Here is a 27,217-nt window from a genome sequence, read left to right on the forward strand (position 1 = left end):
AATATCCATGACACAAGAGTTCAACAAACTATAATCACTGATAATATATCTTTATATCTATATTTTTATTTCACTAAAATAACGCATTTAACATGTTTAACAGAATATCCTCATCTAGTTTGGATTTGAAATAGCATCTTTAATGAATAAAACAACATCATATTTTCATGTAAAACACCACATTGTTAAAAGTTCCCTAAAAGAGGAAAGAAATTCTCATTTTTGGGACAAAAACCACAATGCCATACAAAATACACTTTTTCACCTAACTGAATGAGCTGATTTGCATTTATGTCAAGCATATTTCGCCATGGTAACTTTGACCTTAACACAAATTATAGCACTCATTGTTATTTTAAATTTGCATTATACAATGTGTGATAAAGAAAGAAAAAAAAGTGAAAAGTTAGAATCCATGAGGTTATCTTCCATTTTCCCCCCACACCCAAAAGTGCTAATTTAGCATTAAACAATGATTCAGAGCAAGCCATTTCTTACAGAAAAAAATATATATGCTGTATATCAAGAGGCTTCATGTACACCACATTAAGACAATGTGTTTCATACACAGTTATCCTCAAAAGTGCTTGTTGAAGTCTGAGCAGACTAGAATAGAAAACAAAATGTACAGTACATTGGCCACATGTTAGCTGTGTGTTATTTATACAAATATAATACATTTAAAATGAATGTTATTTAATACACATTCCTAAACATTAAAATCATATTAATAGAACCAGTTAATTTACCTTGTTATTCCTTGTCATGTTTTTTAGACATTAAATAAAATACACGTCAGCCATCTTTTTCTAAAACATGGTTCTCAACTGTTACTTTCTAATTTAAGACAATATCTGCATACGGTTCATTTTTTCCCTTTCCAAGAAGCCTTTTGCAAACTATGTAACAAGCAGTGATGCTGACAGTAGGATCCCCAGCAGCAGCAGCAGCCTCGCTTCACACTTTTTTGTAGCAGCTCGTGAAGGTTACAACAAACACACTTTCAACACAACAGTCTGTTGGTGTGGCTGAGGATAAAGTGCAGTTCTCCTTTGGCCCCAATGTGGAATCAGATAAAAACCAGTGGTCAGAATCACTCGTAGACACCGGCCTCTGATCTCAGTGCAGCATGATAAAAAGCCTCATGACCCAGAGCCCTGGACAGCAGTCTTTGCCCGCGGGGAGACATGCAGCTCTGGCCAGGCAAATATCCTGCCACGGCTTTACCGGATCTTGTGGGTTTAGGTTTGGGCACCGCGTAATACCCCTCCATGTGGTCATACTGTGTGGGCCTGACTTTAGTGCTCTGAGTCCTTCTGTTGGGCTGAGTGGAAAAGGAGCCCAGATGTTCAGGATCCAGAGGGGATTTGGCATGATAATGATAGTAGTGACGATTTTCTCTGGTGCTCTGTGACCGCCCGGGTCTCCTGAGGATGCTGGGTTTCACAGCACCGGAATAGCTGTTGACAGCGTTGGTCATCATTAATCGATCCCGGTCGTGACCTCGGGTATGGCTTCTGTCATTGTGCTCAATGTTTTTGATGTTAGGACAGCCTCTTTCTGGGAGTGACGGGATTTTGCGAAGCGGTGGCTGCTGTGAGGAGGCGTCTTTGATTTGAATTTGCCTCGATGGTCCAGATTCCATGCTGGATCGGTGACCAAACTGCTGCCTGGTGACCTCAGGTTCCACCTTTTGGGACCTTGGAGAGGTTGGGGATGTAACTACCACATTTTGGCTTTCTGCCTTGCCAGTAGAAAGGAGGCAAGCGTTTCCGGGGTCCGACTTGCTTCGTGTGTGCATTATGTCTCTGCTCCTGGTGTCAGCTGGCGAGACAGGACTCTTACAAGCAGACACAGCTGAATATGTGTTTTTAAGTCTGGATTTATTCTCCTGCTTGACTGGCTGATATACGACTCTTTCGAAAACTCCCGAATCTCTAGCCTCATAAACAACAGTGTCCCTGCTTTCTATGTAAAGCTCCCTGTTCACAGGAGGGACGCGGCGTGGAGAGTAGTTGTAGTAATCTGACTGTCCGCTATCTCTAGTGGAACGCATGGTGTAAGACTGGCTGTGTCGGATACCACTTTGCTGGCAGGGCTCTACATAATAGCGGGAGCCATCTACAGGGCTCGTATCTGAATAGGGGTTGTAGTGGTAGTCGGCGTGTGTGTCCTCACACTGCGGGCGAACAGGGTGGAGACCAGACTGAATCAGCCTCTGATAGGGAGCCTCCTGGCTTGTTGTTTGCTCAACATAAAACATGGTGTCAGGGGGCAGGACTTTTGTCTCTGCCAGCTCGTAGTGACTAATCTGAGGGGCATGGAAGGAGCGAGCCCTCCGGATCGCCGGGTGCCCACTCGCTCTGTCTTCTGACCTCTGCCGCTGGCTTTGTTGCCTGTGGCAGCCGCTGATAAGGTGCTCATCTCTGCGGTAGCATCTGTACTGAGGTGACAAAGGGTGCCTTAAACCTAAACTGCTGTAGCGGCTTTCAGAGGACTGCCTGTATAAGCCTTTCGGCCCAGACAGGTGAGGCGGCAGAGCGTCAGGCCGAGGGCAGTGAGGTGCAGGCATTCGTCCTGCTTGAATCGGCCGGTGATGATGATGGTGGTGGTGGTGATGATGATTACTGTAGACATCCTCCACCATGCCCAGAGGTCTGTTCTCCTCTGGGCTGTAGTGACGAGTCGAGGAGGGCTGTAATGGACGTGGAAAGACCTCCTCAATGGAGGCAGGCATGGAGGTCTCTGCCAGAACAGCACGGAAGTTAAAAACATTGATAGAGTCTGTGTTGACGTATACAGGTGAAGTTGACGGGCTCAGAGCCGAGCAGACTGGCTGAGTGGGCGTTGAGACTCCAACACTCTGATACTCGTGCTCTGCTTGTGTCATATCTCGAAGCTCCTTTTCCTCTCTGTGGTCCCTTCTCTCTGCACTGCCTTCATCTAGGCTCCCTGACCCGAGTGGGCTGACATTAGGAGTGAAATTGCACATGCTTTCCTGTCCGTCAGCGACCTGTAGCGGCTCCGAGCAGAGGTGTGGAGGCAGGAAATGAGCAGGATGGGGACAGCAGTGGGTCTCCACGGGACTGTGCGCTGATGTTTGCCACTGGGAAACAGACAGGATATGAGGGCCACTGTACTCCTGAGGATACACTTTGAGATCGAGAATGGAGGGCCGTGGCAGTCTGTCCTGGGCATGAGGCGCTTCCTGTCTCTGGTGAGGATGCGATGGGGTGTTGCTTCTTCTTTGGGAACCACTGCTCGCCTTCTGGGCAGATTCAGCCAGAGCCAAAGCCAACTTGCGTGCAGCACTCGTCATGGGAGGGTGAGGAAGGAGAACAGACACTGAACTCATAAATCTATCTGTTCCTGGGGAGGGATAAGACAAACAACGCTACAGTATGACAGGACAAACAAAGCTATGGTAAGACATGATGGGACAAGACACAAAAGCTTTCATAAGAAACTATGAAGTGCATTATTATTTAAAAAGACACTAACTATAGAGTTAATATTGTATGATGTTAAACAGGAAAAGCACTGACCTGGATCAGGCAAGTTCTGTGCAGACTGACTGAGGTCTGTCATGGCTGACGCCTGGCTCGCTGTGCTGAGTGGGCTGCAGTGTTGATAGGATGCTCTGGGCTGTTTTCCATCTGCAACTGCAGCTTCACACTTATCCACTGGGGGAGAAGAAGACAGCAGAGGGGGCAGAAAGGTGGATGCAGACTGAACATCTGCTTGCGTCTTAAATGATTTCTTCCTGAGTTTTGGAGAGAGCTGCTTGGAGGGAACCTTCTTCCCGCCTTTACCGAGAACCGGGCTGATATCTGGAGACTGTGAGCAGCTGATGTTGTTGTTAGGAGAAGAGATAGGCTCTGATTGACTGGAACAACCTGCGTTCTTCCTCCATTTATTTCCGTCTTTGCCATGTTGTGGTCCAGGGGTCGCTGATGGTGGGCTGCACTGAAAAGACATAGGGTCAAAGTCCAAAGTAGAGATGTCTGCAGCCGGTGGAAAAAGGTCGAGATCGTCTTCCTGGTGTGGAGGTGAAATACACGCTGCAATACGGACTTTATCAGCACCATTCGGACTTTCGTTCAGTGGAGTTCTGCGTTCGTCTTTACTTCTGGGGTTGTGTAGATCATCTTTACTGACGGCAGAAACAGCCTCACTGGTTGAACGAGGTCTGAGGGGACGGTAACTCGGAGGCTCCCCTGGAATGGAAAAAAATGCATTTGTATACCGAGTCTTTTGTAGTCAGAAATATGCAAATAATATAAACCATAGGGAGCCTATTTGAAGTGTGCAAGACAAACAACTCAAATGAATAATCACCTTCTAAATTGTGCAAAGAGGTAAGAGATTCTTCACTCTTGGTGGAGCGCAATGTGCCGCTATCTCCTCTTCCACCTGCAAATGTTTGAGCAAAATATTTCTTTTTCTCAACAAATGAATCAGCACCTCTAAATCAACAGCACATCCAGGTGTCAACGTTAGTAGAGAAAACTCAAACAAACTCAAATAGAAAAAGAAGCTTTGAGATGTAGAGAAGCGGTATGATTTCCGACAGTGTAACAGCAGCGGTGAGCTGACCTGGCAGTGCAATGCTCTTTATCTCGTTAGGCTCACTCGGGTGTCGCTTCAGCTTTCGTTTGGACACAGAATGGGACTTGCCCAGGTGGAAAAAGGAGAGCCAGTTCCCCACAGGAGACTTTTTAGCCTTGGCAGGAGGCCGCTTGCCACTGCAAGACAAAAACAAATCATCTTCAGCATTTGCAATTGCTTCATTGAGCAAAAGTAGAAGCCACCACGCACAAGAAGAGGAAGAAAACATGACATTAGGGCTGCAACTACTGATTAATATCATCATATTTAAATCTAATTAATCGTTATCTTTACAAATATTCACAAAAGAAGCAAAAATGCCAATTTTCTAGAGCCGTTTCTTTTGCACAAATATCACTCTAAGGACATACAATTTTCATTCCTGAAACAAAATGTTTCCAAATATTGGGCGTTTTTGCTTCATTAATGACTTTAATGATTTATTGACAATGAAACCTGCTGTCTATATATTTTCTGTCAACCAACAGCACATATCACATAAACCACAAAGCATCAGGACAGAATAACTCAATAATGCTCAAAAAGCAGAATGATTCATGTCAGAACAAACATGGAAGACGACTCTGACGATCTGTAAATCTACCTCTCCATCGGGAGCTCGATGACTGTGTGGAACTTGCCGAGGAGAGCTCCAGGTCCTTCCCCGACCTCGATGTAGTCACTGTGGGTGAGGCAGGGGGTAGTAGCAGGAGAGCCCAGCTGCACCTGAGTGCGAGCCTGGGCCTCCTCCAAAGACAGCAGCTTGGTGGACGGGGAGCAAACCATCAGGGACTTTGGTCTGGATATGGTGTTGTTCCCTAAAGTTGAGGTGTTCAGATAAGTATGACGCATACAGTCTCTGTCATCTTGATTTTTTTTTCTGTTTAGAAAATACATGAAGACCTACCAGTACTTTCTCTTATAATAGCATTGAGTTTGGGGCTGAAGAGAGCCTCAGTATTGTTGAGGATGAACTCCACCACCACCGACTGGATACGCACCTCCATGAACGCTGCTGTGCCACTAAAGCAGGCCGACTCGATCTGTCTGGACCTGAAACACAGTTACAGAACAGCACAACCTATTTCACAGCTCTGGACCGCTGAGACATGCCCCAGTTCACTGTCACAGAAAGGCTAGAATGAAGCAGCAACGGTAACGGTGCCGCAACAGTGATAGTCACCTGAGGAGGTTAGGCGCCCAGACGATTGCTAGGTTTTTCGTGTGCATGTTCGTGATGGAGCTGAAGGTGGCGAGGTGGGAGAGATGTCTCATGAGGTACTCCAGAGTCCTGTAGATAGAGAACAATGCAACTGTTTAATGCTCATTTCATAATGTTTAAATATTCTTACTTTTAGATTGTAAAATTGGCAACTTCAGGTCACAAGAGAGGCTCATATAGGTCATGTAACATTGTAATCTCTTCTAATACCAACAGATGGAGTCATAGCTGGTGAGTGCGGTGCGTCGAGCAAAAGCTGAATTATTTGACTTTGAACTGCTGTATTCAGTGGACATCAGAGTTGTGGAATTTCAGAGCTCAGAGAAGATAAGTCTGTTCTGTTGTTCATTCAGACAGAAGGATTGTGTAGAAATAATCCTTTAAAAGCTTGTTATCTTCACACAAACCAGTCACTACAGAGACTGGTAGTGCTTCTCTCATGTGGACCATCTTCTTCAAGAAATCCCATTTCCCCCTTCAGGCCACCAGGGTGCAGCCGAGAGCTTTAAACCTGACCTGTAATGTGGAGGAGGCAGCTGCTGGATGACATTGTGGATTTTGACCAGCCTCTCTTCGTCTGTGGCTGCAGACACGGCCTCCTGTGAAGAGACAGAGGATAAAGCGCAATCACTGCGAGGCAGATAATCACAGTGGAGGGAGTTGCCTTGGCATCCCCACTGTCTTTTTTTTCTCCCCTTTTATATTCAGAGCAGCCAGTGTTTCAGTTTGCTTAATCTGCTATTCGGTTTTTGCATCCACATCCCCTGCTGTTCCTAGAAAGCTGGGCGTGATGCAATGACCCCATTTTGAGCAGCACTTCAAAATGAGCTGAAATTTTCATATTGTTTCTTCTGTTCTTTTGTTAAGACAGAGTTACTAGAAGTGCGTCCCCTGCACCCGGTTTCTCCTGACAGTGCTTGACCCAGCTCCCTCCTCTGCATTTGTCCCCAGTATGAACCTCCAGTTCTACTGCTTTGATCCTTACTGAGAATCTGTCGTAGAGTTGGTAGGTGAGCAGAGGGTTGGGCAGCTCCCTGAAGTACAGCTTGCAGAGGGAGCCCACCGAGTGAATGTCCTGTCTGAAGACATCTCTGCTCAGGTCTGGGATCTGCTCAGAGTCAAACTCGTGCCTGACGGAGACAGAAAGAAAAATAAGAGGATATAGAACAGCGTGGGAGTCATCCTACTGCCCATCTGTCAGCATAAAAACACAAAAACAGACTTTTTCAAATTATAAGCTACTTTCAATTTGTCACTTCTACACAGTCTTTGATTTACTTTAATTTACCCATAGACAACTGCAGAACATTATATTACTCCTTCTCCAAATGACAAATGTAAAACCTTCACTCCTGTATTTAATGCATTAAGTCCTTTAATAGGCTTACTGGTCACTGTGAGAAAAATCACCAACATGTCAACAGCTTTTTATCCACCACATTTCCTAAAAATGACTATTTCATGTGTTGACAGTCAAGTTTTTCAAGTGAGGAACGTCCTTTTCATTCGTTGTCAAAGCCCATCAGTTTATGTGGACCCAATTTATCTCCTGATGGGGGTTTGTTTCACAAATTCCTCCTGGCAAGCATAAAATACACGAGAAGACCATTACAGTTATTCAAAGCTGCACAGCTAGAAACACATTGTATTTGATGGATTTCAGGAGAGGCGGCTCAAAATCAGTACTTGGAGAGCAACACCCATCGTAACTGTTGGTAACGGGCTCTACAATTACAGCTCTTTTAATAATATTTTCATTATATTCACTGTGACTGCTTTATACGCCAGGCTTGCTGCACTGAAACCTCGAGGTAAGAGATATGGCACATGATCTGCTGTATAGAGGAATCGTAGAGATTGCATCATTGAATAAATGAAAGTGCTGTCCAAATTTGTCTACTTGACATGAAGTGAGACTGACGCTTGTTAGACACATCATACAATTTGGAGGAGGTGTAACTTACTTTGTTAATAAAACACAGCATTGTGCACAAAGAACAACAGCACCCACATCTTGAGCGAAGTGTCAAAGTGGTGGAGATATGCACATATGTAAAAACATATCGTGTGATCACATGACTTGATTCTGATGATTCTAACCAAAAAGTTCATCACATGATGTTCTGTCCAAATCGCCCTCCTCTACTGAAACCCACAACTTCTTAGAGCTGACTCACCAGCCAGGACCTCTGCCAAGGAAAACACATTTGCAAGCTACCCTGCTCAAGCTGTTTGAAGGATTTTTTGAGAGGATGACGTTGCTCAAGTTCAATCACCATTTGGAGTCATGTCTGATTTAATATCATGTACACAACAAGCACAAACCTCAGCTTCTGAATGTTGGAGGAGATCCCTGAGAGTCTGTATATCCCATCCACGACTCCATGTTTCTCTATGAATTCTGCACAACTCTTCACAACCTGTGGAACTACAAGAGACAAAACAGTCAGCTGCATGATTTCCTTCATTTAGGATATCTTCAGAGAAAAAAGTCCCTACTAAGTACATTAGAAAGAAGAAGTCAGAAAAAACAGCATATAATCCTACTTTAAATATTGGTTGTGCATCCAAAGTCTGACAATCTGTATCTTACTCCTCAGCAATACGGGGCTGCATTGTTCAGAAAGTATTAAAAACACATCACTGAGCCACAGCGTTGCACTGGATGACATCCATCCTTCATCACTATAAATAAAAGCACCGTAGTTTATTTTGACTGAATCCAGAATACACAAACTTGCTGCTACAAATACTCACAAGTGCAGCAAATATTCATACACCATTTACTACATTTGCTAAAATATGCAGCACCCAGATGCTTTAGGATATTTTTAATAAAAAAGTGTATATCAGTGACCTTTTTTGTAGATATAATCCACCAACACCACAAATAGAGTCGAAGGTTGAACGTATGCAAAGTAAGTTGGACAATAAATCTGCAAGTTCATAATGAGATTATCTGAAAAAAGGAAAATAAACCAATTTCTGATCATGAGAAAGTGTTGCTATTATGTGGACATGATCTCATAAGGAAGGGTCCAAAATAAGTAATGCAAAAAAGCTGTGAATCTCAACCAACTGTGTAACTTTATTCTAGTAATCTTCCAAAAAACTGAGCATAGATCGGAGAAATTCATATAAGCTTTTAATCCCTATTGTGCCACAGGCTTTTCTACACAAGTCCAAAGAAAAAAAACAAAGAAACAACTTTTGGCAAATCTACAGGGATCTTTGCAGAAGCATAGATTCACAGAGCTTTCTTTGGGATTAATTCTTATCTGCTGGCAGTTTACACTGAATTGTTAACTGCCAGTAGGTAAGAATTACACAATGGAAATAAGAAATAAAAGACTCTATTTTGGGAATATTTTACCCTCGTGGCCCGAGTTGTGGAGATGTTCCCCCAGATCGCAGCCAAACACTCGCTCTCGGAGGATACCGCGCTGCCGGAGCTTCTGCGGTGGCGGTCGAGACTTCATGAAAGTCCTCAGGAAAGTAACCAGCTTCCCATGCTTCTTACACACTGATTAAGATGGAACACACACACATGAGAGGCACTTTAAATCAATCTGACTCATATCCAAGCAGCGTGTCTTAAATAAATCATCAAGTGCAGTGAAGAGTACCTGGCTTCGGCACTGAGCTCTGAACACTGGGGGGGATCTTGTCATTTATCAGCTCAACACAGTCGCAGGGGAAGAAACCAACCTGCAAGAAGAGAGAGGAGTGAGTGGACAAAAGAGGAGACAGAGGTGGTGATACACCCGTATGTTCAAAAGACCAGTGGGAGCGTAAATCTATAGCAGACTGTTGGAGGGTGAAGGTGCAGAAACAGGTCAGAGAGCATGAGGGTACAAGCTGCCTACGGCTTCAAAATTACGTCTGTGTTTTGTTTGTTGTTTACCGACATTCTTAGATGTCACACAATCACTTAGAAACGTTGTAAAAAATATTATTAAAATACTAAATATCGGGTTAACCTCATGCAGTATTTTAGTATTCTAAAAATGCTCTTAAACTCATTCTTCTATAAGTGGGTCAAAATGACCAATATAAGAATCAATGTGTTTTTATGCCTTTTTTTGTCATTTTGTTAAGAATAATAATTAGTATTATTGTTTGCATGACATTTTTGTCCACACGATAATCATTTCATGTTTGAAATACGTTTCTTTTTCACCTTATAACAGATTTTGAACATTATGATAATTGAAAAAGAAGAATATTACACAGAACAACAACAGAAGAATGTCAACATCCATTTTGTAGACATTTTTCCACTCTTTTCCTTCAGCTGTTGCTGCTCTGCTCTGTCCCTCCAAGTTTGTGCACTGTCACCTCTTGTATGATACGGTCAGTGATAAAGAGCTTGGGGTAGTAATACAAATATTGCAATTTCTTTAAAAGTGTAAAAGGTAACTTAATGGGATGATATCAAAAACAAGTTTTTTGAGGAATATGAAATGATAAAACTATCATGCAATATGACGGTATTAAAATATATTTTAGAAATATTTTTAATATATCATGCAATATTTAAGTATTTAAATGTTTTTAAAATAATAATAATTACAAAATACACAGTTCATCTCATGCAAAATTAAAGAAAAGCCAAAGGGAAATGATCTCTCATTACAAATTCATCAGCCCTCAGAAGCATTATCTTCTATTTGACAAGAAGAACAGCCAGTCTGCAGCCCACCCTATTATACAGAATATACAATAAAGCACATGTTTTACCTGAAAGCCATGTTTCCCTCTCCACCAGCCTGTGTCTTCTTTAGGAGGCATGTCGATCACTGACACAATGTCCCCCACCTGATCGCAAAGGATGTAAAGATGAGAATAACGGAAGTATGAAGGGATAAGATTTATGCAAGATATCCAGTGGAATAAAATGCTCAAAGAAGAAAATTCCTAGAGTTAAAAGATTGATTCAACTGAGATTAGATTTCTCGTTTGTCTAATATAACAGCGGTTACCTCAAAGGTCAACTCGTCTGTGGCCTGAGCCGTGTAACGTTTGGTGACGTGGGCAGCAGCGATGGCAGGGACATTGATCGAGGCTTCTTCAGACACCAGCAGATGGTTCCCTTTGTTGTCGATCTGAAAACAAAAAGTGTTTCAAATAAAACCACATATGCAAGTTAGCTTAGCTTTGCTCAAAGATCAGAAGCAGGGAATGGGAGCTGATCACGCTTCATCAGAAGTGAAAGAGAGACAAAGAGAAAGTCCAGTAAAGATAATGTTTCTTATTTTTGCCGTTTTCTCCCACCTGACATGTTGTTATTTTAATTAGTAGTTTGATGGCTTGGAGCAGAGTCTGAATAATGCATCACAAGTGCATTTATTCTAGCGTGTGTGGGATTTAAGAAACAAAACGAAACCATAAATTAAGTAAAAACTGCAGAAACCTGGCACAGAAATCACAACATACAGCCCAATTTCACATAGCATCTCCACCTAATATACAATGTTTTCACATTTGTTAATTTGCTGGCCAGCTGCCTGGTGTGGGGGAAACATTTTAGATGGACCACACAGCCCTGGACCTGCTATTGTACTTGATGCACAGAGCTGAAAATTCTGCCAATGTTCCTTCCTCAACTGTGGCAATAAAGGTATTACACACAGAAGAGTTAAAAAATAAGCTTGGATTTTGACATAAAAATACAAAACAATGTGGTCCATTGTGAAGTTTGCAGAATAAATTCAAGGAAACCACTGAGAAGAACAGCTGATACCTCCATCCATGTTAGCACTGGACCACAGTTGATTTTGTTGTCAGCGATGGCAGAGAAGCGGGACAAGTAGGTGGCCAACATTGTGGTTACGGACTGAAAGAGAACATAAGTTCATCAAGATTTAGAAAAGACCAACAAATAAAGAACTATAAATAATGCTGCAGCAGCTCTGTGGCACCTCAACAGTGTCCTTTAACGTGTTGAATCGTGGCAGCTCAGTGAGCTCAGAGTAACGGCGGTCATAGATGCACAAGTGCAGGTGTTTGTCCAGCACCCGGAAGTCTTCATAGGATCGCTTCACCAGCCAGTTTTTACCCTGAAAACAGAAAATATAAGAAGCTAAAGTGCAACTGAATCACAACACTACCAAGAAATTTGCAGTGAAACAAAAGCAATGTTACCTGGCAAGTGATCTGGACCAGAAAGACCAGCTCCTTGGAGTCCGGACCAGCCTTCGGTGCTTCAGCCTGCCCCTCTGCAAAGGCCAACTACAAGGGAAAAGAACCAGAAAACAGGAGAAGAGCTAATATTGAGAGGGCTAGTAGACTGAATAATGGATGAGGATAATACAACAACCTCTCTGTATATGACCCGCTATACAAGAGGAACATCATGTCTGAACCCATTTCTCCATTAAATAGTAAAACCGCTTTGACACTGAACACTGCAGTCTAGAAAGCAACAAGGAATCATGGGAAGTGAAGCCTGAGAAATGTTGAATGTCAACATTTTGGTATAGACAGTCTGACAAATTCTTTTTGATTATTTTGTTTATTTGGGAAACAAGTCAAGTATATTTCCTCTGTCACCGACATGATTTATTGTCTGACTTCACCAGAAATCCTGCAGTCTGAAATGTATAATAGATTAGCTACTGGAGCCCGGAGGAGGTGTAGATTTAGCACAAATTTCTTCTTCTTCCTTCTCACCAATATTTCATACACCTCGTAAACTCAGAAGATCAAAGCCTTTGCCGGAGTTTGGGAATTTGTTGATAGACATTACTGTAGCAGCGACTTCAAAGGCCTCGAAGTCAAGGGAAGTTCTGGTTATTTATAACTGGTGGCAACTCATCCAGATACACTGTTACACAACACGCAAGCGACCTAGTTACCACTCAACAGTAATACAGCAAACCAGGCTGACAAAAGAAAACACACTGAGAAATTAGCTCTTGAATAAGTCATAATGGAAGAAGAAGGATTTGTCTGAAATATTAGTCCAAACCAAGCGGCTAAATTAAGCACTGAAGGAGGGCAAGAGGTCAGAGGGAGGATGGGAACAAGGATTATAGACAGAATTACAGATAAGCCAAAAAACAGACAAATTATTTAGCAAGATAGCAAAAAAAATCTGAAAGATTTCACTGAAGGCATGCTTGCTGCCTCTGTGATGCTCACAATTCAAAGGCTACAAACTAAAGCATGCTACTACAGCTCAGACCTCAACCCCTTTGCACAAGAAACACAACTGCAATGTGTTATTTATTCATAAACATCTGCCACAGGAAGCTTAAATGAATACACACACATCCATATGTTCATGTTACCTGCCACTAAAGCATGTCAGATATCCATCCGCAGCTGGTAGAGGTGCTTCTCTCTTTGTGTGCAGCCGCAGTCCTGGACCACACTAAGCCCCTCCAAGAAGCCAAATCTTGGCTAAGAGGTTGCAGGAGTTTAAATGCAGCTCCTCACTCGCCTGTTTGCTGTCCCCCTTGCTGCCTCGCACAAAAAAAAGCTCATTTACACTGCCTCGGATCGCCACGCGTTCAATTCAAAGCAGCAAATACGAAAAGAGGATGCTTCCCACTGTGTGTCTTACCCCCCCTCCTGCCTCCCTCTTTTTTCGATCTCGTCCCCCTCCTCCTCCCTCTCCTGTGCTCTGTCTCCATCACCCTCCCCCCTCCTCTCTCTCTCTCTCTCTCAATCGCTCTCCTTTCTCCGGTGACAAAAGGGGGGTTTGCCAGTAAATGGGCTCAACTGGCACACACGGATGCACAAGCTCATCCATCATACTGAGGCGTGAGACAGATAGACGGCCCTTCGTCATTTCACAACAATTCTCATTCATTGCACTCTCAAGGCGAGACTGGAGCTAATCTGGAAGAGGAATCAGTGAGGCGGGCTGCAGACGGAGGCAGTCTGCTGTCCTTGTGCTATTCTGCAATCAGGACACATGAAACCCGATCAGTGGCTTCCCTCCTTGCTGTGAGCGCAAAGTCAAACAAATCATCACAAGAGATGCAACAACAACAAAGACTCATCTGTGATATTAAACCAGAGATTCATCACGTTGCACAGTGACATGTGCCCACTGTGTGTTTTTATCTATCTGCAGCCATTCGCCTCAGCCAGATATTTCTCTTTGAGCTCGGCCTTTTGTCTCCTCATGGAGCATTTCAAGGTCACTGAAACTGTTGTGCTGCTTCCCTTCCCTCCACATCACTGATGGAGCCATCACAGTCACAGCAAAGCACAGCAGGACGTTCACCCAACGCACTGGGAGCACCTTGGGGTTCAAGTCCCGTCCAGCCCGCCTCACTGCATCTCATTAATGCTACATGTAGGGATTCAGCCACACAAAATGCATGAACTGGCCAGCCACTCTTTTGTGTTAAGCTACGCTGGCAGCTTCAGGTTGTGCAGAGGACACTGATGCTCTCTGCTGGTGAGAAAACAGAACTACACCAAGGTTAACCAGGAAGGTAATAACCACTTCCACACATGACTGAGCAACCTCTAGCGCTTCAGTGCTTCTCATTATCATCGCTGTGAAGAAACTCCTTCTGAAACTTACAGAATATCTATATGTCCACAGCATTTGTCGGCTGGCGAAGTTAATTAAATCCCTAATAAGCACCTTCAGGACTGCAGGATTTTTAGAATAAATATTTTCAGCAAATGTTAAAACTGTTTTTCCAGATTTACGAGCATTTGTGAAAACAGGAAATAATAGTAGGTTTGTTATAAATATCAGTAAACTGACAATGTTTACATGTCATTAGTTTTGTAGGTGTTTGCAAAAGTGAAAAGTTTTTGCAAATTCATCCAATAGGGCACACGAATGTCTGCACCAAAATTCACTGAAATCCATCAAACACTTACAGATCCATTTCACTGTGAACAAAAAAGAAGAAAAGTCTGAGGATTGACACATTTAAAAAGCTTCATAAGGTGGGAAACATGAACATGTGGACTGAATCTTGCAGCAATCCATCTAGCAGTGACTGAGTAATTTCAGTCTGGACCAGTGCAGTGAGCCAACATTGCCATCCCTCAAACCATGCTGCAAATTTGGCTCAAAATCACCTTAGTTTGATTATAATGTTTCAAAAACTGTCTATTAAATAGCATCTACCTCCACCCACATTAAACTGCAACCACATATTCTCACACCTGTTATTGTTTTGACAGATTCTCTTTGCCATTTTTATTTGTCATCTTACACAATTCCTGGAGGGAAACAGATGTCTAAAAACTCTAATGAGGTATTTCAGGAACAAAGCAGAAACCACAATAATGAAGACAAACTGTCTACAAAAGAGGATATTGATTCCACTGCCACTTTTAAGGATCATGCATTTCTGAAGCAATTCACCAAAATTGGCACTTGAAGCTGAGCCAAGGACACAATTACTAAACATACTAACTCTGCAGCTCACCTGGACATTGCCAAAATCAACAGTCTCATAGTGGAAGTGGGCGCACTCTGCCAATCTGGGGAAGTGACCTCTGGAAAACGTCAGCCTAAAAAACACAGAACAACAGCAACTCATCAGTATTCAATCAGTGTGATGGAGAGAAGAGCCAAGTGAAAGAGAGCAAAGAGGAGAAAGAGGAGGGGAGGGATGAGGCCTGCGTATGAGAGCAGAGTTAGAGATGCAGCAGCTGATTCGTCTGTCTGTGTGTGTCGCACCCATCATTTTATAGCTCCTCATTTCACTGGCCTGAATAAGAGGCCTGGTTTACAGCCTATAATAGCAGCAGCTCTGTCACAGGGAGCACCTACTTCTTCACGTTCTTGACCTTCATGCTGGCCGTGCTGACGCAGGAGCGCAGGAGGGGCTCGGCTGGGAGCTCTGTGATGTCATCACTCCTCGCCTGCAAAACAGAGAGAGCAGACGTCAGTAAGTGTCGGTCAGCCACAAGACAACAGCTGGAGAACCGAAGTCCACAGTTATTATGTTGACTGCATAAAACAGTGCTGGTGCAGCAAAAGATGGAGAAGACACAGTTAGACAGCTGGCATGAGAATAAAGACCTGAATAGTACATCTATGTAGATTACTTTCAGTCATTCAGCTTCTGTCATGCTATACTATGCTGCACTATATTATGCAATGCTTTTATGCTATTTCATGTTGCATTGCACTATAATGTTAAGCTATGCATTGCTTGTGTTGTGTTGCCATGCTTCAGTATGTTGTGTTAGATTCCTACACTATTTCATGTAATGCCAGTGACATGTTTATTGCTGTTTTATGCTGTGTTGTATCATATTTATGCTACACTCTGTTCTGGTGTGCAGTTTTGTTTGCTATATTACACTATATGGTATATGGTGAGGGCTGCACGGTGGCTCAACTAGAATATGCCCAGTTCCCCCGCATTCCTGGGATCTTTCTGTGTGGAGTTTGCATGTTCTCCCTGTGCAGCGTGGGTTTTCACCAGTTACTCCAGCCTCCTCCCACAGTCCAATAACATGCTGAGGTTAACTGATGATTCTAAATTGTCCGCAGGTGTGAAAGCGAGTGTCCTTGATAGTCTGTCTCTCTATGTGGCTGTGATAGACTGACAACCTGTCCACGGCGTCCCCTGCCTTCACCCTGAGTTGGCTGGGATAGACTCCAGCCCCCCGCGACCCTAATGAGGATTAAGCGGTGTATATATAATGGATGGATGGTATACAGTTATACTACACCATGTTGTTATGTTAGGCTCTTATGCTATTTTAATAGTGTTCTTAATTAATATCAACAGACCTGTGACCATTAAAGAACCTAAGAAATGTCTATGCATTCTTTTGGTAAAGTATGTTATTCGTATCACTTGTAATTCAGAATATCAATATTAAAACGTAGCTGTGTTGTGTTAATATGACAGAACTTTTTGATGAGGATTATGACAGAGAGATAGTTGGGAGGTAAGAGTACACAAAATCACGGTTCAGTATAAATCTTGGTTATGGAGTCATGGTTCAATATGTTTTTGGTGCAGAAGAGAAAACAAAAAAACCCTGAAACATTCATTTATATTTCTACTGTATCCCTTAATGAACTCAAACGCTGCACAGTGTCAAAAAGAAAAGACTGAAGAAAAACTTCTACACTCAGGTATGAAGTAAATCAATATAAACTAGCCGTTAAAACATTTTTACATATTAATAATGAAAAAAATGAACCATTAAAGCCAAGTTAAGCCTCGCAAGTAACACTGCCTTTCTCCTTTTTGTGTCGACGCTGAGGATGAAGCCATCTTATCTCGTCAGGAAAGAACTTTATTGAAAATGTCATTGGACAAAAGCGACCAGTGACTTGCTATAAACCCAAACAGTGTGAACAGGTTCTGGCTGTGGAGGAAGGCTGCTTAAAGCTCAACCTTGCATTAGAAGACACATAAAACTGGCAGACTGCCCCTCCCAAGCTTTTAAGGCTAACCTGGCAAACATAATGTAGCTGATGGACACCAACCAGTGCAGTCCTTTAACCCTCCTATTGTCCTCATTTCCGAGCACTAAAAAATATTGTTTCCTTGTCTGAAAAAAAAAACAAAAATTCAGAAAAAATTCCCCAAATTTATGAAAATTTGCAAAACCTTCAGGAAAAAAATTCCAATAATTCCTTAAAAGTTTTATTTTTAAAAATCTCCCAAATTTGGCAAGAAAATTATTGTAAATATTTTCCAAAAATGAGTAAAACGTGATTACATATATATCAGTAAAACTTCTAATATTTTCTTTAAGAACATTCACAAAAAAAATCAACCAAAATCCAGTGAAATTCGCTTTTGTTTTCTGTGAAACATTTGCACACATGAAGGCAAGCACTGTTATTAAAATGACAAAAACCTACAAAAGCGTGCAGGCCTGTCCTCTGCAAAACTTGAAACTTTCATTGTGATAGTTTGATAGCTTGGATGTGGTTGTTGCTGTTTCCCCAAACTGAAGGGGATTTTAAATACAGAGGACAGACAAGAAAAAGTTGCGTGAAATGCACAACCGATGGCAAATTTATACCCTCGGTCTACATCTGGTGAGTCAGACTACATTTGAGTGACCAAAAGTAAAGCGACAGGGAGAGGAGGCGACATCGCACGTCTGCAAAAACACTGTCATTGCGTCTATTCCTCAACCATAAGCAAACACACCACCTCACTCTGAGGCGAGACATCCTCTAATGCAAATCACATGTTCTCACTTTTGCTACCGTGACAGCTGACTCTCACATGTCCGCTGTATGACTTCAGTGACATCATGGTGTGAGTCATTTATATACCCAGCACAGTCTCATGGAGGAAAGGCAACATGTCTGCTGTTGTTGATGTATTTTCTTGGATAAGTGATGAGTCAGAATCGTGTGTGTGTGGGCGTGTACCATGGCAGTGGATGTCTCCTGTGGCTGTTTCTCTTCTGGAGGATTACTGTTGGCAGCTTGAGGTAAGGCATCGTCTTTGTCCAGGTCTGTAGATGGTAGCACATCACTGCACAGAGACAGGAATTTAAAGAAAGGAGTGAAAACATGTCATGGAGTCAACTACTGTGTCATGCAGACTGAGGTTTTCAATTAAGGAGTGTAGTTTTGTAAAAATACACCAGAGGGAGCAAGTGAGGGAGAATTTATATTATGTGGCTTGGGCTCAAATCATGACATTGCACCATGATGGCCCAGAAAGCATGTTGTACTAGGACTGTGATTATAACATTCATCATTGTGATCGTCAATAAAACAGGAGATAATACTAATGTCTTCCAATCGGGTCTAGATAGGAACATATATGGTAACTCGTCCTTCATAAAAATTAGTAGGAAGTGAAAAATGGCAGCATCTTCAAGAGGGTCAACAAAAAGCCACAGGGTCTTTTGAATGCACTCAGGAAAGCAAAGCTAGCCTATTCAGAGAGCCATAAAGGCAAATCCACCCACAAGGGAGTGCTTCAACAAAACCTTCACTTGAAATGTGACTCAATGTATTCGGGAGTGAAGGGTGAGGTCCATTCAGCTCAACTTTTATGAGCAACAAAGAGAGAGCAGAGAGACTGGGCTTGGATTTGTAACAGTGATTGAGCATGATGAGGTCGGGACACAAGGCCAAGAACGCAGACACACAGTGTAATATATGTGATCCACACTGACACAGCGAATTACATGAGCACAATGTAAATCTGAGAGATGCATAGTGAGGCCTGGACCTGATGAAGCTTGAAACAGGGACAGTTTGTCTCTCTGAGACACTCCGCAAACTGGGTCATGTTTGAGCCTTTACATTGCACTGCTCCTACTTACATTCATTCTCACACGCAAACATGTAAAAGGCCACACGAGCACGTAGTACTCCACACATGCATCACTCAGGGTACATGTATGCAGTTTTACATAATTCACACCAGCTGACATGAAGCACGGAAAAAATAGAGTGCAACTCACCCCTCAAGGATGTCACCACTTCCTGGTTCTCCCTGGGGTCCTGAGGCAGCATTCTCAATCACCGCGGCAACCACGCATCCAGCCTCCATGATGCTGCCTTGCTGCAACAGCCCGCTGTAGAGAAACGTGAGTGGGAGGAGAGAGAAGGACAGAGCGAGAGGGAGATAGAGCGAGGGGTTGGTAAAAAAAAAAAGAAAAAAAGAGGAAGGGAGGAAGAGTCCGATGCTATGAAGCCGCCAGACGTTAACTCACTTGGGGCTGCAGCTTGCGCGACTCTCAAGGCTACAATCCACAGAGCACAGACTGTAATCAGTGATGACATCATGCTAAAGCGCCAGGAGTTGCTTCAGTGATAAAGCATGACAGGCTGCAAATTCACAGGATGGTTTTCACAAGGATATCAGCTTCTCTGTAGAGGAGCACTGACAGGTTTTAGCTGGAGAACACACACATGGATAATCCTCAAGGAAATGCTAAGACTGTCAGGGGAGTGTCAGCACAGGTTTGCTGATTTAGGGTCATTATTTTTTGTGTTTTGTTCCTAAAACCCTAAGAGATTTAAAAAATTGTCCACCTTGAAATGAAAATAAATCGTAAGGCAAAAACCCTCCATGGTTCATCTCATTTTTCTTACAGGCACTACTGTCCTCTTCTTTCATCAAATAACAAAAATGTGTTTTAACTTAAATACTTAAATAATATAAAGTAAAAAGGGACAAAAAAAACCCAGATACAGTGTTGTTCAGCTTTTTTTATGTATACTTTCTCTCTAGTCTTTTGACCTGTACAGAGGCCCTTGGTCAAATTTTAGCTTAGACTTTGAGTTGTCTCACATGGTGCCAATCCATCCTTTATCTATATCTGCTTATCCTTATCTGGGTGGCTGGAGGGAATCCCAGTTCACATTGGGAGTTGGAGTACACCCAGTCCGTCACAGGCCTGACATTAATCATGAAATAATGTTCATACTTTTGTGCATTTTCGCTCCGGGGTTATTCTTCTTGGTCTCAGCTAGCTCTAATTTAATATTTTCTGAACATTCAATCACTGAAATGCATGTAGAAATACTGTCAGACTAACAGTTATAGGTATTAAAGAAGAAACACAGGAGCATACGTCTGAGATTCACCCTGTTGTTTTTGTATGAATATATTTCTACAGGTGCCTGGACTATTTTCAAGGCATGGGAAGACTGATAACGGCAGCAGCCTCTATCGCTGTCACTCCTCAATGTACTTTCCTTATGTACTGTAAACAAACAGAAGGAATGTCCTGATCATGCAAACGTGACTCTTCCTCTACAATCTTCCCATAAACCGGCTGAACTGAACTTATGTGGGTGCTTAGCGTTAAACAATGACTCAAGGGCATGTAGGCACAAAAACAGGTCCCTTCTCACACCTCTGAGGTCCACCCACAGCACCTGAAAAAGTCCCTCCAATTAACACCGAGGCAGTCTTACCTCCTCCCCAAGGAGCTCGGCTAATCAACACAGAAATGTTTGGAGCAGATTCATCAGCACCCGACTGTCCGGCTGCTGTAATAGCAGTTTCCCACCGGCCCCCCTCTGGCCCGGAGCCTCGCTGAGCTGATGTTGACGGACTTCCACAAAGCCCCCTGACTCAGCAGAATGTGAGCCGGCAGACAGGAGTACGGGCCAGATATGAGTCCACTCTATCCACATCTCATACTGTAACTCCTCCCGAATAGACGCCATAACCTTGTCATAGGAGTGCACTACGCGGGCGGCAAATTAATTCACTGTTTAGAAGGGTGACGTCAAGAGCTGCTTCGTGAAGGGTCACTTGGGGGAAACGTCTTTGGAAAGTCATGTGAATGTGAAACCAGGGAAATTATGTGGAACTGCAGGCATTGTAATATGAGTACAGCCTGTAAGTATGCATCCATCCATCCATCCATTATCTATACACCGCCTAATCCTCACTAGGGTCGCGGGGGGGGCTGGAGTCTATCCCAGCTGACTCGGGCGAAGGCAGGGGACACCCTAGACAGGTCACCAGTCTGTCGCAGGGCCACATACAAAGACGAACAAGCACTCTCACATTCACACCTACGGGCAATTTAGAATGATCAATTAACCTCAGCATATTTTTGGACTGTGGGAGGAAGCCGGAGTACCCAGAGAAAACCCACGCATGCACAGGGAGAACATGCAAACTCCATGCAGAAAGATCCCGGGAAAGCCGGGACGTGAACCAGGGACCTTCTTGCTGCAAGGCGAAAGTGCTAACCACTACGCCACTGTGCAGCCCCTGTAAGTATGCAGAACAACACAAAAAGATAGTTACACTGCACAGTCATCAAGATATAAATGATCTTATTTATGATTTTGTTGATTTTATGTTTTGGCTAAACTGTGCAAATAAGAGACTGAAATTCCTAGCGGTTTGCATGCTGTCTGTGTTAGAAAATGGTTCACAGTACAATACCTGACCTTGCTGATTGTACCACATCATACAGCGAGTCCTTTCAAGTGTAGGAACATGTTGTACTGCACATTGCAGAGGAGGCTAGCTATCTGTGAGCTTTAAAGCTGCCTGAAGAGAAACAGAAGCCCATGAAGTCCTCTATGTGAAAATGCCTTGTGGGAGAAGAGCTGAGGATGAGCGCTGTAGCGAGCCCCCCTGACAAGAGACACAAAACATGAAAAGTAGACTATTTTGGAAATGCCCCAAATAGCTTGAGCTATAAAAAGACGAGGCTGTCATGATCGTAAAAAGTCATGATTTTAGGCGACAAAATGGTGACACTCGATTCAGCATCATGGGTGAGAAAGTACAACAATGTCAAACAAGGCATCGCAAAATCTCCGACACTGGTTCAGTGTTAGAAACCTCGGAAATAACTCTGCAGGAATCATCGTTCCACTACATCTGTATCAGTCACAGCCACTCCTAATGAAGTGGCCCCTTTACCTGTCACACTTACAGGAAGAGGCAGTGTTCTGATGTCACACAGCACAAAAGGATTTTGCCCCTCTATCTGATGGCCTACATGGTATTTTCAAGAAAGAAATAGGGCAGCCTGCACGAGCTTGCACGCTGTTTATGAAACCGGTATCAGCAAGCGGGTTGACAAGAAGAATGGCTGCCTGTATATCTGTAGCTACAAACGCACAGCAGATGTGTCTAAGTGAGTCACAGATACTTTATCACATGTGAGAGGAGGGAGGCGGTGAAGCCAAGGAGAAGGAGGGGGAATATTAAAAAAAAACAAAAAAAAACAAAACGTCTTTTTGTCTGACAAGTAAATGTAAGTGACACACATTCATGTCATTATAAATCATCCACAGGTATTCAGGCTCCATGTTTATGGGCCTTTGCAGGCCATTAAGCAATTTCAAGAACATCACATTGTTCAAGGCCAGCTCTAATTTAACCCACTCACATCTTCACAATGGAATTAACAGGAACAGAAAGGTCTGATGAAATAGGAGACTAATAATGTTCATCATAATCTTTTTTGAAATCCCTGCTACCATATGTCAAAATGCTACTTAAACCTGATTTGGAAACAAGCTGTGCACAAACTGTTACACAGCAGATACATTATCATTCACTTGGAGTCGTGTTTCTGGCTACCTGGTGAATGGAAATCCAATATTCACTCCCTTTTTAGTTGTTTTGATCTCCACCTCTTTAGGGAAATTGCTGGCTCTTTAGCTACTATGTTCACCGGCTTTGTTTGTCTGTCTTTCGGTGCTCGGCAGGTTGTGTGCAGCAGGTTTTCAGGCTTGCTGTTACCATGCAGGTGGGAGCAGGTAGACTGAGCCAAAACAGTAAAGTTGCAGGCCAGAAAACAAAAACAACGAGCAGAAAGATGCTCTGTGGAAATGAGGCAAACTGCAGAAGTCTGGTGAAAATTTTCAAACACTTTAAGTGACCAGTAAACAGCCAACAGTAACAGAATGCATTATTAGCACAAAAATTCTGATCATAGCTGCTTTAAAGGCCCCATATTGTGCACCTTTTTGGCAAATTAAAAAAGTCTGTCTTTCAGTTTTTCATCTCAAAATACTCGAGAGACGGGTCATTTCACCGTGACTGTATAACTACTGGTTTTAGGGCTGTTGTAAATGGGCTGTTTTGCTCTAAAAACCAATGAGCTGCTGTTGTTCACAGTAATTTAGGTGTGATGTTGCACCTGGGTCCAATTCTTGTGCAGCTGGGAGGCTAACTAGCTGTACATGGGCTTGAGGAATGTCAGAAGTAGTTTCCACCTCTAACTTTATAGCAACCACAAAACATAATAAAAGCAGTTTTTTACTATATATGACTTTCAACTGAACCGTTAAGGTGCCTTAATTTTGCTGCTGAGAGGAAGTGACAGGCCTGCGTTGTGTCTTCGAGGCCAAAGTTGGTTTCGTGCTCTCATTCTGAGCTGTGGATTGCAGTCAACACAAGCGCAGTGGAGAAAGCCCTGTGGTTGTCATGGTAACCCCTCTCCTGTCCATCGTGGCTTGATGCTCCTCCAGAGTGAGGATGAGGCAGCGCGAGTGGGCAAACGAAGCCTTAGCGGAAGCACACATCATCAGCCGACGGGCCTGAAGTGGCGTCACTGTGGCTCCTCTGCACTGCAGGACTCAGACAGCCACAAAAAATAAAGCCATCGTCACTGGAGCTTTGTCGCTCCATTCACATCTTGGGGATGGAAGAGGAGAAGGAGGAGGTGATGGCCATGGAGGGAATCATTTGATCCTATAATCTTCTTGAAATCTACCAGAGTGAGATTAACTTCATTTCATCGCACACTGAGTCGGCGACACGGCTCAATCATTGCCTTGCAACCTTCAGTCTCAGTGATCCCTGATGAAGGGCAGAGAGCAGGGGGTGAACTGCAGGCCGACTAAGACCCAAATATTTAATCAACAAGCCGAGCTGTCACTCAGGATGACAACTTAAGCCTTACACTGAGATAAAGGCCTTTCTGTTAGGAGCACAAATTTCCTCCCGCTAAAACAGACCACGAGCAAAAACAACAAGAAAGCAAACATGATATTGTGTAAGACTAATATTTTCGGAACATTATGCTGCTTCTCGGGAATATAAACATACCACTGTTCCACAAACTCAATACTGAGACTCCCACACAGTAACACAAGATCACCGCAGAGTACAACAAGTCCAATGCAATCCAGTACAGCATCCCTGCAACAGTTTCCAATTTTGTAAAGCTCAACTGAGGTAAAACATTGATGAGGCTATAACTGCGTTGTAGCACTGAACTGCATTACATCATAAATTACAAAACATGCACTTATCACACTGAGCCCACACACTCCAACACACATGCTGGGAGATGCTGTGGATACAAGCTTCACAATGACTTGCTGAGAAGCCACTTATAGATTAATATGCAGATTTATTGTCTTGATTAACCACTTGGTTTATAAATTTCCTAAAAAATAAATTGCATGTGTTGTCCTCCAATAAATCCCAGTTCAAAGATATTCATTTTGCAGCAGCAAATGCACAGAAAATAAGTAAATATTTACATATGAGAAGCTATAATTGGTAAATTTTTGATTTTTTTGCTTAAAATTGCTGAATTAAATTAGCATTTTACTTTTATGTTTTTTTCAGATCAGCATAAAATACCTAAAATGTATCTCATAGCTGGTCCTCAACGCAACAAGTCTTGGTTATTGTGGATAAATGTGTCATGATTTGCTGCCAGGTGTTTTTTCTTCTAGAATAATTTCATTTATTAACAAATTTGTTCTATAAAATTGTAAAACATAGTGAGAAAATGAACCCAAAATGTTCCAAATCCTAAGATAATGTCTTAAAATGGCATGTTTTGTGCTACAAACTGCTGTCAAAATTTTATTACATGTGCGAAGCTGGAACTAGCAAATTTAAGGATTGTTTGTGCCCCAAAAATGTTCTAAAGCCTAAGATGATGTCTTGAAATGGTATGTTTTGTGCTACAAACTGTTCATACCCAAAAATAGTCAGCTTATATCACATATGATGAAAAAAACGAGCAAATTTTTACATGTGCAAAGCTGGAACTGGCAAATTGTAGGACTGTTTGCTTAAAAACTCCATTGACAATTATTATTATTAAAACAGATTACTGCCTGTCTTTGCTGTCAATGCTAAATGGTAGAATTTATTGGTAAATTCCCCAAATAATTGTCCTTATCTTGTTTGAGCAACAGTCTAAAACCCACAAATATTCAATTTATCATCATAAAACACACAAAAAAGCAGCAAATACTCACAATTAAGCAGCTATAATTTGAGAAGGTTTGGCTTTTTTGTCTCCACATCTTGCTTCAAGTACAACTGGCTTTACAACGTATTGTTGGGCTGCAACTAATGATTTGTTTTTACTCATTCATCTGTAAACCATTTGGTTTCTGAAACAGCAGAAAGGGAGGAGCATTTTTACTTTGAAAAAATGGCTTAAATGAGTGGTTCAGAATGTTTGCTCAGTTGACTGAAGGATTAATGACTGAGGTATGTTGTCTCCAAACGTGCCCACACACATGCAGTGGCATATATTTGCAGAATTATTGCTCAGTTTCTTTTTATCTACTCAAGATTAACTAAATAAATGTATATGGAATTTTAAATGTGGAAATGTCTCAAAGGTGGCACTTGTGGCTGTTGTATTGATTATGCAGGTGTTGATTATTTTGAGATCCACTGCATTACAGTGATTCCTAAAAAATAAAATAAAGAATAATCAGCGACAAAATCCTATAAATAACACATAAACTCATTTGTTTTCCAGAACCTGCGTTGCATATGACACTCCTCTAAACCGTGTACTGGGATCTACTGGGAAAAGTTGTACTCTGACCTGTTGGGCCTGACAGATCACCGGTCAGCTCCATGCGCAAAAAAACAAAAACAAAAACGCACACACAAATACTCGGTCATTAGTCAACTCCATTGGCTGAGCAGCTGTTTAAAAACAATAGATCACACCTGAAGGGCAGTTTCATTAGATTAACAAACCAGTGTGGTTGTGAGTGTACAGTGGGTGACGAGCTGCTCAAACAGCCTTCCTACCTGGAACCGTGCGCGCTGCTCCGCTCCGCTGCCTCCTCTATGCTGCACAGCGCTGCGCTTCTCGACGAGGAAACATGTTGTTGTCAGCATCGCACTTCCACAAAACGCGCGGCTCCGGACACACACACGCAAGGCGGACAGCTGCTCATCTGAGGTATACGACCCCGGGAGAGAAAGCCCCGACCGGGCGCGGCATCGCTGAGGCAGTGGCTGGAGGGAGTCCTTCTGTCCGCGGCTGCCTTCACTGAGCGCTGAGGAGGAAAAAAGCTGCACTCGGGAGCCGGGAGCGCGCACCGATCTCGTGGCCGCGCCCGGGATGTTATAGCCCTCAGGGGTTTCCAGACCTTTTCAAAGTCAAGGACCCTGATGTGAGGTAGGCGTGAGGGGATGTGCAGGACCCTGGTTTGGTGAGACGCACCGGCCCGAGGAGCCTCATCTGGCGGGTTGTGTCGGTGTTAGGTAATGCTTGGTACAGAATTACATAAGACCCCAGTGGAGGTGGGTGGTAACAGTGAGAGGATTGAAACCTTGTGAAACAAATCACTCATCCTAATACATCATCTTACTGTGCTGCTCCACTGAGGGAGATAATGTGAGGTTCAACTATTTCTCCCTTTCCCTATGGGCCACAGGACTGTTGAATTATCTCATCTCCCTTTTCTTTTTATGCACTTATTTTTTGGCAGTTAATGATATTTTTTTTATTTAGTTGGGGTAGAAGTTCAAGAGAAACTAGTTGAACATTAGATGAGAAGATTAATTCTTGCTATTTTACAGTTTGACTGTTAACAGCCTGCTTTCCTTTAATGAATGCTTTCCTTTCTCATATAACCTCAGATAATAATGTATCGTTTTTGCAATCTTTGATGCCTGGACAAAAATGATGGTACCCCTAGAAAAGACTGAAAATAATGTGACCATAGGGACATGTTCAATCAAGGTGTGTCCTCTAATTAGC

General features: G+C 42.8%; 1 protein-coding gene across 2 annotated transcripts; it reads right to left on the reverse strand.

Moving 5' to 3' along the window:
• Nucleotides 1-118: 118 nt before the first annotated feature.
• arhgap32a (Rho GTPase activating protein 32a) lies at nucleotides 119-26,711 on the reverse strand. Of its 2 annotated transcripts, XM_023265113.3 has the most exons (22): nucleotides 26,260-26,711; nucleotides 19,217-19,330; nucleotides 18,168-18,273; nucleotides 15,585-15,676; nucleotides 15,238-15,322; nucleotides 11,975-12,061; nucleotides 11,752-11,889; nucleotides 11,574-11,666; nucleotides 10,813-10,935; nucleotides 10,571-10,648; nucleotides 9,457-9,538; nucleotides 9,204-9,353; nucleotides 8,156-8,258; nucleotides 6,816-6,960; nucleotides 6,347-6,429; nucleotides 5,792-5,899; nucleotides 5,516-5,661; nucleotides 5,213-5,426; nucleotides 4,597-4,745; nucleotides 4,339-4,413; nucleotides 3,546-4,217; nucleotides 119-3,369 (listed from the first exon to the last, which is right to left on the reverse strand). In XM_023265113.3, exons 2-22 carry the CDS (start codon nucleotides 19,303-19,305, stop codon nucleotides 1,094-1,096), a joined length of 5,094 nt encoding a protein of 1,697 aa, XP_023120881.2. In that variant the 5' UTR covers nucleotides 19,306-19,330; nucleotides 26,260-26,711; the 3' UTR covers nucleotides 119-1,093. The 2 variants fall into 2 exon arrangements, with proteins under 2 accessions (XP_023120881.2, XP_054868004.1); XM_055012029.1 differs by lacking the exons at nucleotides 15,238-15,322; nucleotides 15,585-15,676; nucleotides 18,168-18,273; nucleotides 19,217-19,330; nucleotides 26,260-26,711 and adding an exon at nucleotides 13,123-13,363.
• Nucleotides 26,712-27,217: the final 506 nt, after the last annotated feature.

The sequence above is a fragment of the Amphiprion ocellaris genome, chromosome 7 (genome assembly GCF_022539595.1).
Source record: "Amphiprion ocellaris isolate individual 3 ecotype Okinawa chromosome 7, ASM2253959v1, whole genome shotgun sequence".
Classification (NCBI taxonomy): Eukaryota; Metazoa; Chordata; class Actinopteri; family Pomacentridae; genus Amphiprion; species Amphiprion ocellaris.

Bases quoted from the DNA above. Each gene is read 5' to 3' on its own strand.
- arhgap32a (XM_023265113.3), bottom strand. From the start codon at position 19,305: ATGGAGGCTGGATGCGTGGTTGCCGCGGTGATTGAGAATGCTGCCTCA. The intron at 8,259-9,203 runs GTAAAATATTCC...TGTCTCTTGTAG, and splicing joins CCACAACTCGGGCCACGAGG to TTCCACAGGTTGTGAAGAGT. The intron at 4,414-4,596 runs GTCAGCTCACCG...AAACATTTGCAG, and splicing joins AAAGAGCATTGCACTGCCAG to GTGGAAGAGGAGATAGCGGC.